This window comes from Dipodomys merriami, unplaced genomic scaffold, assembly GCF_024711535.1.
Source record: "Dipodomys merriami isolate MVZ:Mamm:240054 unplaced genomic scaffold, mDipMer1.0.p SCAF_194, whole genome shotgun sequence".
Taxonomy (NCBI): Eukaryota; Metazoa; Chordata; class Mammalia; order Rodentia; family Heteromyidae; genus Dipodomys; species Dipodomys merriami.
The window spans coordinates 184,862-197,790 of record NW_027203315.1 but is presented as its reverse complement, the minus strand read 5'-3'; the positions used below and the strand labels follow the sequence as shown (position 1 = coordinate 197,790).

Genomic DNA, 12,929 nt, shown 5'->3' with positions numbered 1-12,929 from the left:
TCTTTCCACATAATTGGGTTTGCATCAGAGATCCCGCCTCTAACCATAACGAATATAGAGAAGAATATGATAAGTCTGCTCTTCTTGCCCAAGAACTTTGTCAGGGAGGGAGGTTTCCAGTCACTATGCATCAGAAAAGAGACACAGGAGAGAATCCTTATACAAGTAGTGAATGTGAGAAATCATTCAGTAAGGATTTACACCTTACAAAACCTGAGAGGAAATATCCAGAGAATCCTGATGAGTGTAAGCAATGTGCAAAATCTATCTCTAAGAATTCAGAACTAAGTTCTGATCAACCTAAAACAACACCAGAAGAGAAACCCTTTGAATACGAAGAATATAGGAAATTTTCCACCCAAAAGTCAGGTCTCAGAAGGCATCAGAGAACTGACAAAGAACAAAAGTTTGAGGAATGCAACAAATGTGGAAAATCATTTAGAATGAAGTCATACATCACTTTGCATCAGAGAATACACACAGGAGAGAAATCTTATGAATGGGACAAATGTGGAAAGTATTTCAGACAGAAGTCAGACTTTACTGTTCCTCAGAGAACTCATACAGGAGAGAAACCTTATGAATGTAATGTGTGTGAAAAGTCTTTCTCCCAGAAGTCAGACCTTACTGTTCATCAGAGAACACACACGGAAGAGAAACCTTATGAATGTAACAAATGTGGAAAGTATTTCAGACAGAAGTTTCACCTTATTGTCCATCAGAGAACACACACAGGAGAGAAACCTTATGAATGTAAGGTGTGTGAAAAGTCTTTCACTCGTAAGTCAGACCTTACTGTTCATCAGAGAACTCATACAGGAGAGAAACCTTATGAATGTAATGTGTGTGAAAAGTCTTTCACCCGTAAGTCACACCTTACTGTTCATCAGAGAACACACACAGGAGAGAAACCTTATGAATGTAACAAATGTGGAAAATATTTCAGACAGAAGTTTCACCTTATTGTCCATCAGAGAACACCCACAGGAGAGAAACCTTATGAATGTAATGTATGTGAAAAGTCTTTCACCAGTAAGTCTGACCTTACTGTTCATCAGAGAACACACACAGGAGAGAAACCTTATGAATGTAACAAATGTGGAAAGTATTTCAGATTAAAATCACACCTTACTGTCCATCAGAGAACACACACAGGAGAGAAACCTTATGAATGTAATGTGTGTGAAAAGTCTTTCACCCATAAGTCACCCCTTAGTGTTCATCAGAGAACACACACGGGAGAGAAACCTTATGAATGTAACAGATGTGGAAAGTATTTCATATTAAAATCACACCTTACTGTCCATCAGAGAAAACATACAGGGGAGAAACCTTATGAATGTAATGTGTGTGAAAAGTCTTTCACCCAAAAGTCACACCTTAGTGTTCATCAGAGAACACACACGGGAGAGAAACCTTATGAATGTAACAAATGTGGAAAGTATTTCAGATTAAAATCACACCTTACTGTCCATCAGAGAAAACATACAGGGGAGAAACCTTATAAATGTAATGTGTGTGAAAAGTCTTTCCCCTGTAAGTCACAGCTTACTGTTCATCAGAGAACACATACAGGAGAAAAACCTTATGAATGTAACAAATGTGGAAAGTCCTTCATCTGCAGTTCATCCCTCAGGAAGCATAAGAGAATCCACACACATGAGAAATCTTAGGAATGTGATAACTATGGAATGTCTCACCTGGATGAAAAATAAGTTTGCATGATAGAACCAAAACCTGATAGAAGCCTTGTGAATGTAGCAAATGTGGAGCCTTTTAGCCAGAAGGCATGCCTCATGGTTCCAAATTGAATGCACACAGGAGAAAAATCTTATGAATGAAAAAAATGTGGAAAGTTTTTGAGAAGTCATACATAGTTAAATTTTCATCAGAAAACACACAGGAGAAAAACATTATGAATGAAACAAGTATCAAAAAAGTCCTTCACTTAGTAATCATGCATGGATGAGTGTTTATAGAGCACAGACAAGAAAGACAAGGTATGAATAATACCAATGTAGAAAATACCACTTCGACAGCGTAGCACATTGTTCAGCAGAGAACTGAATCACATAGGAGAAAAGAAAATTAACAGGTCTAACAAATATGCAATTTTTAATAGAAGTCAGTCCTCAGTACATCCAAGAACATAATAAGGAGAGAAAATGTGAGTATAATAAATGTAGACAAATATTTAGCCAGAAGTTTCACAGGTTTCTCTACATATTTCAGAGACCTAGAGACAAGAGAGAATGTGGAGTGAACATTAGAGGACATCATTCAAGCAGGAATGAACCTTCAGCCAGCATTAGAGCACTCACACAAAAAATGAAACCCAACATAGGGAAACCTTTGGCAGAAACCTCTGTAAATTATAGAGAAATCCTTCGTGGCAGAATTAAGCTAGGTGTAAGGGAAAACCACTCACTGAACCAACATTTCTCATCCTCTCATTGTGTAGAGTAGGGATGATTCCCCTTCATGTTATTCAGGGGTTGGATTTCCAGGCTTGACAAAGAATTAAGATAGTGAAATTGTTGACTTGTGTCTTTTATATTGAGGAATGGATGGTCAAGTAATTTAATAAACACTTTTCAGAAATAGGAGCTCTGGACCTTTGAGATTGAACTCAAATCATCCATAGTGGTTTGGTAGTGATAGATGGGGAAGGACTAACATGCTTTATTCCAAGGACATGAGAGCATCAATTTCTCCACTGCTCCCCAAAAGTCTTCCACTATATGTGTGGTCTATGTATGCATTATAACACTATTACTATTCCAATTCATTTTTTTAATAGAAGGTCTGGTGGAAGATAATACTCCTTGTTTATTACAAAATGTGCACAAGAATAAAATCTGTCTCATCATCTTTCATCCCCAAGTTCATGAAATATTCAGAAAACCTGAAAGAATACATTTTCTTTGTGTGTGGGTACTAGTCTTGTAGATTGAACTCAAAGCCTAGCCACTTTCCTTAACTACTTTTTCTCAAGGCTAAATTCTAGCACTAGAATCACAGTTCCATTTCTAGTTTCTTTGGTGGAAAAATGAAGACATGATTCTTAAGCATTTGGGTTTGGATGAGTAATGCCAAAATGATTTTACTACATGCTGTTTTCTATTTACTACTGATGAGTCTGTTGTAAATTTTTCACTTGTAGACCATGCTATTGTTCTTCTGAGTAATAAAACACTAGTCTGGATATTGTGGAGAGTCTGTGTTTTCTCACTGTTATGGAGGGTGAAAGTGAATTTCTCAAGAGGAGAATATTGCTTTTTCAAGTTACAAATTTCTAGTTCTACAACAAATTATAAGTTATGGTTTTGCTAAATTTAATTCTGTAGCAATTAAAAAAAACTAGACCCATGGAAAAAATGATGGACAAAAGCTAGCTAGAATACTTACAGATATCCATGCGATTATAGAGATAAGCAGAAAGAGGTAGGACTGTGCTAGATATTTGGCAGGGTAAAATACAGGTGGCAGGTGGTCTACCACTTTAAATCACAGTAGATTGCTAATTGGAGATAAAAGCCCTGCTCTGGCTGGCTTTGAACCTCAACATCAGATATCAAGCCTTTTGAGTAGCTAGGATTAGAGTGTGAGCCACTTGAACCTGGCCTAAAAAAAACGACATGGAGACATGGATCAAGTGGTAGCATCAGCCTTATCTTGAATACAAAAGGTAAGGAAGAACTAACAGAGGCTGAGTTCCAGCCACAGTATCAGCATGTGTACACATGCATGCAGGTGCATACATATAAACACACACACACACTGTAGTTTAAGAGTGCTTAAAAAAAAAACCAACAATGAAGCTGGGTGCTTGTGTCTCATGCCTGTAATCCTAGCTACTCAGGAGGCTGAGATCTGAGGATCATAGTTCAAAGCCAGCCCAGGCAGGAAAGTCTGTGAGACACCTATCTCCAATAAACCACTCAGAAAACTCCAAGTGGCACTGTGGCTCAGGTGGTAGAGTGCTAGCCTTAAGCTGAAGAGCTCAGGCACAGAGCTTAGGCCCAGAGTTCAAGCCCCATAACCAACAAAACAAAACAAAACCCAACAATGACAAATTATAGGTGAGTTGTGAGAGAACAAGTAAGGTAAATCTGGAGGCAAATGAAGCTGACATCTGTCATGGTTAAATCTTGAGGATGAACTTAATTGAGATAGATTGGTTTAGATGCATCAGTCTGATGAGTAAAACACACCTTTGTGTGGGGGGGGTGGGGGGGTTGGGCTGGATAGCAGATTAACTGAATCTCTCCTGCATATAGGTCGCACCATTCCATAGGCAGGCTTTCCGTATGAAATTAAAGTGGGGTGGGGGAGAGAATGCTGCAATGCAGGCATTCTCTTTCCCACTCTTACCCCCTCCCCTAACTCCCTGGCTACCATGAGTTGTTCTGCTTTGCCAAGATTGCCTGAAATCTGTGACATGAAGCAAAATAAATCCTTTTTCCCTTAGGTTATTTCTGTCAAGTATTTTGTCGCAGCAACAACAAACTATATTGCTAACACAAAACCCTATCTTTTCTACTTCTGTCTCTTGTTTTATTTTTTCGCTAGTCTTGAGGCTTGAACTCAGAGCCTGAGCACTGTCCGTGAGCCTCTTTGTGTTCAATCAAGGCTAGTGCTTTGGGGCTGGGAAGGTTGTTCAGTGGTACAGCACTTGCCTTGCATGCTTGAGGCCCTGGGTTCGATTCCTCAGCACCACATAAGCAAATAAGAAAAAAGCCAGAAGTGGCGCTGGGACCCAAGTGGTAGAGTGCTAGCCTTGAGCTGAAGAGCTGAGGGACAGCGCCCAAGCCCCAGGACCAGACCCCTCCCCCCCACAATAAAAGGCTAGTGCTTTACCACTTGAGCCACAGTTCCACTTCCAGTCTTTGAGTAGTTTGAGATAAAAATCTTGGTGGGTGCCGGTGGCTCCCACCTGTGATTCTAGCTACTCAGGAGGCTGAGATCTGAAGATCGTGGTTCAAAGCCAGCCCAGGTAGAAAAGTCCTTGAGACTCTTATCTCCAATAAACCACTAGAAAACCGGAAGTGCCGCTGTGTCTCAAGCAGTAGAGCACTCAGTCTGGAGCTGAAGAGTGCAGGGACAGCGCCCAAGCCCAGAGTTCAAGCCCCACGACCGACCAAAAAAAAAAAAATCTTACAGACTTTCCTGTACTGGCTGGTTTGAACTAGGATTACTGGCTCCAGACATTGATACCTGGCCAACGTCCACCTCTACCTCTACCTCTTCCTCTTGGTTCTTCTTCCTCTCCCCTCACCTCCCTCCTCCTTCTCACCATGCTAAAAATGTACAGAATACCACTGAATGAGACACTCAGCCCAAGGTTGCCATCTTCACTCAAATGAACTATAAAGCTGACTTTAATAGGTGAACTTGGTAATAAATTATCCTAGTCGTACAGACCTGGCCACTGGAACACAGAACAAATGATTGGCCAGAGACAAGATCACAAAACTTGAATCTTGGCCATACAAACGTCTCAATCCAAATTCAGTAGTGAACATGAGACTCAAATCCAGGCACTCTCCTCACCAGACAGAGCCATGTTCTTAATCACACCTGTGGGTGTTGTTGATTCCTTGGTACAGGAATATGATGGGATGACAAAGGACACACACAAATGGAGTATTATTTGAGGGTGAGCTTTGCTAAAAGATAACAGCCCCAGCTCTGGCATTTACTAACTTGTGACATCATAGACAAGCCATTTTATTTTTTTTGTCACTGTTTCTACATCTGTAAAATGGAGATAATCAGAGTCCCTTCCCTCATAGAAGAGCAGGTCTCCAGCAAGGTGCAGGGGCTCCTGCCTGTAATCCTAACTACTCAGGAGGCTGAGATCAGAGGATTGAAGTTCAAGGCTAAAGAGCAACAAAGTCTGTGAGACTCTCATCTCTAATTAATCACCAGAAAACCAAAAGTAGTACAGTGGTTCGAAGTGGTAGAGAACTAGCCTTAAGCAGAAGAGCTCAGGGTCAGTGCCCATCCACTGAGTTTAAGCCTGATAACCAAAAACAACAACAACAACAAAAAAGAGCAGGCCGGGAGCTGGTGGCTCACGCCTGTAATCCTAGCTACTCAGGAGGCTGAGATCTGAGGATCACGGTTCAAAGCCAGCCCGGGGAAAGAAAGTTCATGAGACTCTTATCTCCAATAAACCACTAGGAAACCGGAAGTGGTGCTGTGGCTCAAGCGGGTAGAACACTCGCCTTAAGCTGAAGATCACAAGGGCAGCGCCCAAGTCCAGAGTTCAAGCCCCACAACTGATACACACACACAAAAAAGAGCAGGTTCCACTCATGAGTTTAAGATAGTATATTAAGTTCAAAGCCAGCCATGGCAGCTAAATCTGAGAGATTAATCTCCAATTAACCTGCAAAAAGCCAGAAGCATAAGTGTGGCTCAAGTAATAGAGGACCAGTTCCAAGCAACCACCCACACTGCCTTTGTTACAACTTGGCACAGGCCCAGCACAAATGGTCCAACAATAGATATTTGGTGATGAGAAACTGAATGAGTGAACTTTACACCTCCTGCCAACCTTTCTTGTCCAGCCCCTCTCTGGCTGCAATGTTAATTATTCTCTCATTGTGTGAAAATAAGTATAGCATAAAACATGCTATACGAACCAAGTATACGTATACACTTCAGTGGCTTTAAGTACAATCACATTTCAAGCAACCTCACTGATATCAACTTCTAGAACTTTCTCAGTATCCCAAACTAAAATTGGGTACCTATTAATTAGCAGTACCCATCCATGCCTTTTCCCAGGCTCTGGAAACCCACCATTCTACTTCCTGAGGTTGAGAGGAGAGGATTGCAGTTCAAAGCCAGCCTGGGCAGGCAAGTCTGACACCCTTATCTCCAATTAACAAGAAAAAAAATCAAAAACATAAAACAGAAATAGAGATGGTGCTCATCTGGTAGAGCACCAATTGTGAGGGGAAAAAAACAATAAAAAATATGAGGTGGGGCTGGGGATTTAGCTCTTGGAGAAGCCTGTCCTGACAAGTACAAGGTCCTGAGTTCTATCCCCACCTCTGACTTGACAACAACAATAACAACAACAAGTAGTACACAAAACCTATTTATGCCATGCCCAGAGGCAAGCTTTAAGATAATCACTACCTCATCCTTCTTTACAAATATGAGCTGGGTGCTGTTGGCTCATACCTGTAATCCTTGCTGCTGCTACTCAGTATGCTGGGGATCACAGTTCGAAGCCAGCCTGGGCACAAAACTCCATGAAATTCTATCTTCAGTAAATTACTCAGAAAAAGCTGGAAATAGAGCTGTGGCTCTGTGGTAGCCTTGAGAAAAAGACTCTCATGGATATGTCCCTAGCCCTGAGTTCAAGCCCCAGCATCAACAACAACAAAATAGAATATGAGGTCCTGTGTTTAGGCAACTGCACAAGTACATACAGACACACAGACACAGAGTACAGTGCCAGCCCCAACCTGACTAACTAAATCCAAGTCTCTGGGGTGCCTCCAGGTGGTTTGCAGTTTAGCCAGCTAAGCCAGGTGCTGGTGGCCCACATCTGTTATCCTAGCTATTCAGGAGAGGCCAAGATCTGAAAATCATGGTTCAAACCAGTTTGGTTAGGAAAGTTCATGAGACTCTTATCTCCAATGAACCACCTAAAAACCTAGAATTAGAGCTGTAGCTCAAGTGGTAAAACTGAGCAAAAAAGCCCAGTTTATACTACCCAGGCCATGATTTCAAGCCACAGCCGGCACTATAAAGTACAGAAAGACCCACCAGTTAGTAAGCAAAAGAGCACAACTGCATTCACTCCAACACCAGTCTCTCCATGGCTCATATAGGTGGAAAAGAGAGAGCATTTATTTGTGCCAGTGCTGGTGCTTGAAGTCTGGGTCTGTGTGCTCTCTCATAACCTTTTCTCTCTAGGCTGATGCTCTACCACTTTAGCCGCAGCTCACTTCCAAGAGAATGAAAGTTAAATTAAAAGGCTGTACATGCCCAATAATTAGATAGCCTTGGGCACAATTCCAGGAAGGCCAATAGTAATGTAGCTCATGGTAGGGATCTTAAACAAGTTCAAGCCCCACAGAACCCTAGTTTCCTTATAGGTTTCTGGAATGAGAGTCCTACTAGCACCTAGAATTGCCAGCCATAGCGCAGTACTCTTAAAGTCAACAAGAGTAACTTTGTGTTTCAGTTTTGTTTTATTTTGGGGACTGGTCCTAGGGCTTAAACTCAGGGGCTGGATCCTGTCCCTGAGCTTCTGTGCTCCTATCACTTGAGCCACAGATCCACTTTGTGGCTTTTTGGTAGTTAATTGGAGAGCAAAGTTGCAGACTTTTCTGCCAAGGCTGTTTTTGAATCATGAGCTCAGCTCTCAGCCTCCTGAGTAGCTAGGATTACAGGCATGAGCTACTGGTGCCCAGCTAACTAATTATATTCCTTTATTAACTAGCACTCTGGTAATCCATAAGGCCAGGGCCCACTGAGAGACCCTGGAGCTAGGCTCATACCTAGGACCCATCACCCTGAAGTGGGGGTGAGCTTCTCTAGAGGCTCCTGAACCTCCCCTCTGCCAGCTCCATTACTCCAGGATAAGGCCAGACCTGTTAATCATCCCTGCTGAGGAGAGTTTAACCCTGCCTGCAGGCCCTGGGCTAATGTAAGCAGCCCTGGTTTCCAGCTTTCCTTCAGTTCCCATATGAAGTTGGGAAAGAGGAGAGGTCTCAAAGAGAGATCCGGGCTAGGTTATCTCTGGCTCACCTCCTTTCCCCACTCTACTGCACATGCTACAGAGGCTCCCTCCATTCCCAGTTCCATTGTGGTTGTTAGGAAGCAACAGTTTCATTTAAGTCTTTGTCTTTCTGACTGTGACACATGTATGAAATGCAGAGGGTCTGGCATATGCAAAATACAGAAGACACATAACTCACTCACACAATTCAAACACTGACAAGGGCAATTAACTGCTACAGGATGTACTTTTAGCTGCCAAGTTAACCTCAAGGTATTAACTAGAGCATTTGCTAATCTCCATTTGATTAGCCCTAGAACAAAGAGCCCTCTGTACTCAAGACACCAGAATGGCCAGAGACCAGCCAGAGACTGAGGAGAAAGGAAAAGCATCAACCTCAAAAATTCAGCCTCTTGGGCTGGAAAGGTGGCTCAGTGGTAGAGCACTTGTCTTGCATGCATGAGGCCCTGGGTTCCAATCCTCAGCACCCCATAAGCAAAAAGAACAAAGCTGGAATTGGTGCTGTGGATGATGTAGTAGAGTGCTACCCTTGAGCTGAAGAGCTGAGGGACAGCACCCAGGCCCAGAGTTCAGGCCCCATGACAGGACCCCCCCCCCAACAAAAAAAATTCAGCCTCTTCCTTTGAGGCCAGCCAACAGTCAGTCAAGTCAGATTCTGATATACAAATTACCCACTTCTTATGGGACCAGGAAAAATCCCATAAGCAAATCTGAAATGCCCTACTATAGGAAGCAATTTAAGTATCCATAGACTTGCTAGGAGATAAGGGAGTTGGAATGATGTGAGGGAGCAGTCAAAGCCAGGTGCCAATGGTTCACACATGCCATCCTAGCTACTCAGGAGGCTAAAATATGAGAATCCTTGTTCTAAGCCAGTGAAATCTGTACCACTTATCTCCAATGAACCACCAAAAAGCCAGAAGTGGAGCTGTGGATCAGGCGGCAGAGCACGGGCCATGAGTGAAAAACACTAAAGGACAGCACCTAGGCCCTGAGTTCAAGTCCCAGGATCTGAACACATGAACACACACACACACACACACACACACACACACACACACACACACACACACACACACAGAAATGTAAATTTAGCCTAATGCATGTACACAGGTACAGGTACATGATTAAGTTTCAAAAAGGCAATAACAAAAATGATCACAATTTGGAATGGAAAAAATACCAAGTCCCGTCAATTCAGAGGAGAGGAGGAAGGCATGTGGCATTCTACCCTCAAGGAATTGTGCTTTGGGACATTTCGGGGGATCCTTCCACCAGGACACCTCCATACTCCTGGAGAGTTAAAGGTGGCAAGTTCCTCAAGAACCAGAAACTCACCTTTCACCCTATCCAAGGCACCTGAAGCTCCAAGAGGATCTCTGCACTCACTCCCCAAGGAATCCACAGGATCTGAGAAAAAAATAGGAATGGGGAAAGCCAAATAGGGAGAGGGGAGCAGGGAGGCCCAGGGGCCCCTGTGCAAATGGTAAAAGGCAAAAGGGACTGACCTGAGCAGAAACAACAGGATCAGGTGAGGTGAGGGGAGGGGGGATGAGGGAGGAGAGCAGAGATGAGGGGGGAACCAGTCCTACAGAAGGCATCACACCCTGGGACACAGGGTTCTCCCCAGAAAGAGAATATTGGGAGGTCAGGGGAGGAGAGAGGGCAACAGAAAGGAGGACTGACTGTAAAACATGGAAATTTGAAATAAGAGTCCCAGACTGGGGCACCAAAGGCCCTGGGTTCTAATTCTGACTCAATTGAGTGGACACATTTTCATCCTCAATTTGCCCCATCTGGGGAAAAAAAGCGGGGAAAAGTGCAAATGTTCCCCCCTGCCGCCTCTGAGGACTCCGACAGGAGGAGAAGGAGCAAGAAGGGGCAGCAGAAAAGTATTTGGAGAAGAGGGAAAGCATTATTCCATGCTGCACCGGACCGAGGCACTCACCTGCCCAGCCGCTAGAAACAGCACTTTTTCTGAACCCCCCACAGGTGCCACCAAGCTGCCTCTCCTGGTACAAAGCCCACAGCCCCACATTGGGCAGGAAGACCAGGGCCACCAGTACCACCGCCTGAAAAAGCCCCTTCAGAGCCCGGCAGCCCTGCACCGCACTAGCTGTGTTGTGAGCTATCCCTGAAGCCACACTTGGGAATATAAAATATTGGAGTCTTTATTACACAGTTAACAGGCTGCAGGCCGCCCGTTGTTACAAAGGCCCACAGCCCCCCAAATACACATAACACAGCTAGCAAACATGCTAAAGAGGAAAGAAATAAAAACAATACCAACAAGGCAATTCAGCTTCCATGGAGATCTGAATTACGATGGCATGATGACCAAAGATGAGACAGGACCCAGCACTCAACTAGGGAGACACATGTGGCAAGACTTAAGCTGATCCGGGCCTAAAAAGATCAGAGCACGGGCAGATCCACCAGAAATTCCCAGTCCCAGGCACTGGACTGACAGGTTCAATAACCTATCAGCCAAGTGCTCACCCCAGGGATCCGGACACACCCATCATCTGGCCTAAAGAGATCAGTTCAGGGGGCAGAGCCACAGGAAATTCCCAGTCCCAGGCATTGGACTGACAGGTTCAATAACCTATCAGCCAAGTGCCCACCCCTGCCTCCAGGGATCCAGGCATGCCTCTCATCTGGGAGGCTGGTTTTCCTCCCCCAGCATGAAGACTAGATGCCAGACTCTACAATCACCATGTGGCCAATATGGACAGTCAGACCTGACCTCCTTAGTCCATCCGCATGTCCACGTGCTGGCAGCGGCAACAACTAACCAAACCCAAGACAGCAATGGCGCTGTCCCACTCCGACTCTATAGCACTTTCCACTGCTGCCTGCTCATTGGGCACTGGTGCTCGTGGTGCATTTTGGTGCAGTTGGAGTGCACTCCAGGATCTGATCCCTGCCTCCTATGCTTCTGTGGTCACTGGAGTCCAGGTCTTTGGGCTTTGCAGATAGTGGCGGAGCCCCGCCTTTGCTCAGCCCCTGGGGTCTGGGGCTCCCCTGAAGGCTTGGGTCACCTTGGCTCCAGTGCACATTCCTGGGGATGACACACAAGAGTTAATGAAATGGGGGGAAGTAGTAGCTCATGCCTGTATGCCTAGCTACTCGGGAGGCCGCGATCTGAGGATCAATCTCTGAAGCCAGCCTGGCAGGAAGTCCATGAAAGTGTTATTTCCAATAAAGACTCAGAAAAAGCCAAAAGCAGGGCAGGGCTGTGGCTCAAGTGGTAGAGCACTAGCCTTCAGCACAATGAGGTTCAGGAACAGACCCAGGCCCTGGGGTCAACCCACAGGGCTGGCCAATAAAAGTAATCAAACCTCTCCTGTCTTTTCTGCCCTTCCTTGTCAGCCTAGGGCTGGCTTTGTGTGCTCACTCTGCCACAGTGCTGTTGCACCCAGAAAGCTTGCTCTTTCTCACCCGCACTGACCGACTCATTCTCCACTCGAAGTTGAATTTTTTTTGCGCAAGTCTGATATTCTACTGTTGAGTCCTGGGTTAAGAGCCCCAGAGATTTTTCTGCCTAGCCTGCCTTCAAGCCTCCATCCTCAGTTCTCAGCCCACTGAGAAGCTAGTATTATAAATGTGAGCCATGGGTACCCAGCAAATTTGACTTTTATTTATTTATTTTTACTATTGTTTAACTATGGATGTGGAAACATAAATTGTCATTTTTTATATCTTACAATATTTTAAAGATTCATTCATGTAGCATGGGTCCGAATGCCATTCCTTTTTAAGACTGAATAGTATTTCATTGGATGCATAGATCACATTTTGTTTATTCATCCATGGACATTTGGGTTGCTCCTACCTTTCCACTACTGTGAGTGATGCGATGACTAATATTATACTTCTTTTGTATTGGGCACACTGCTGTAACAGAGTAGCCAGAGGAGCGGCTAGAACGCCAGGTGAACTGTGGGGACTCACCAGTACTTTTCCTTCACATTAACAATCCACAAGAATCCTTACAGCCTGTGAGGCCCATATGATATGACCGATTTACACCTTTTGCTTTTCTCCTAGTTAGGCTGATCTTGCTCTTTTCCTAATTAAATAAATACCCAAGAAGTTAACAAATCAGGTAGGGCCTTTGCAAATTTGCTCTGGCCTCCTCTAGAAACTTCTCTAAACCTTT

The 12,929-nt window shown here is 44.1% G+C and overlaps 1 protein-coding gene across 1 annotated transcript in view; it reads left to right on the top strand.

The window, feature by feature from the left end:
* LOC138831361 (zinc finger protein 658B-like) overlaps positions 1–12,929 on the top strand; it is a 64,531-nt gene that overhangs the window by 23,180 nt on the left and 28,422 nt on the right. Inside the window, exon 6 of the mRNA XM_070028479.1 lies at positions 276–1,651. Within this exon, the coding sequence (XP_069884580.1) occupies positions 276–1,651 (1,376 nt within the window). The remainder of the gene's footprint in view (positions 1–275; positions 1,652–12,929) is intronic.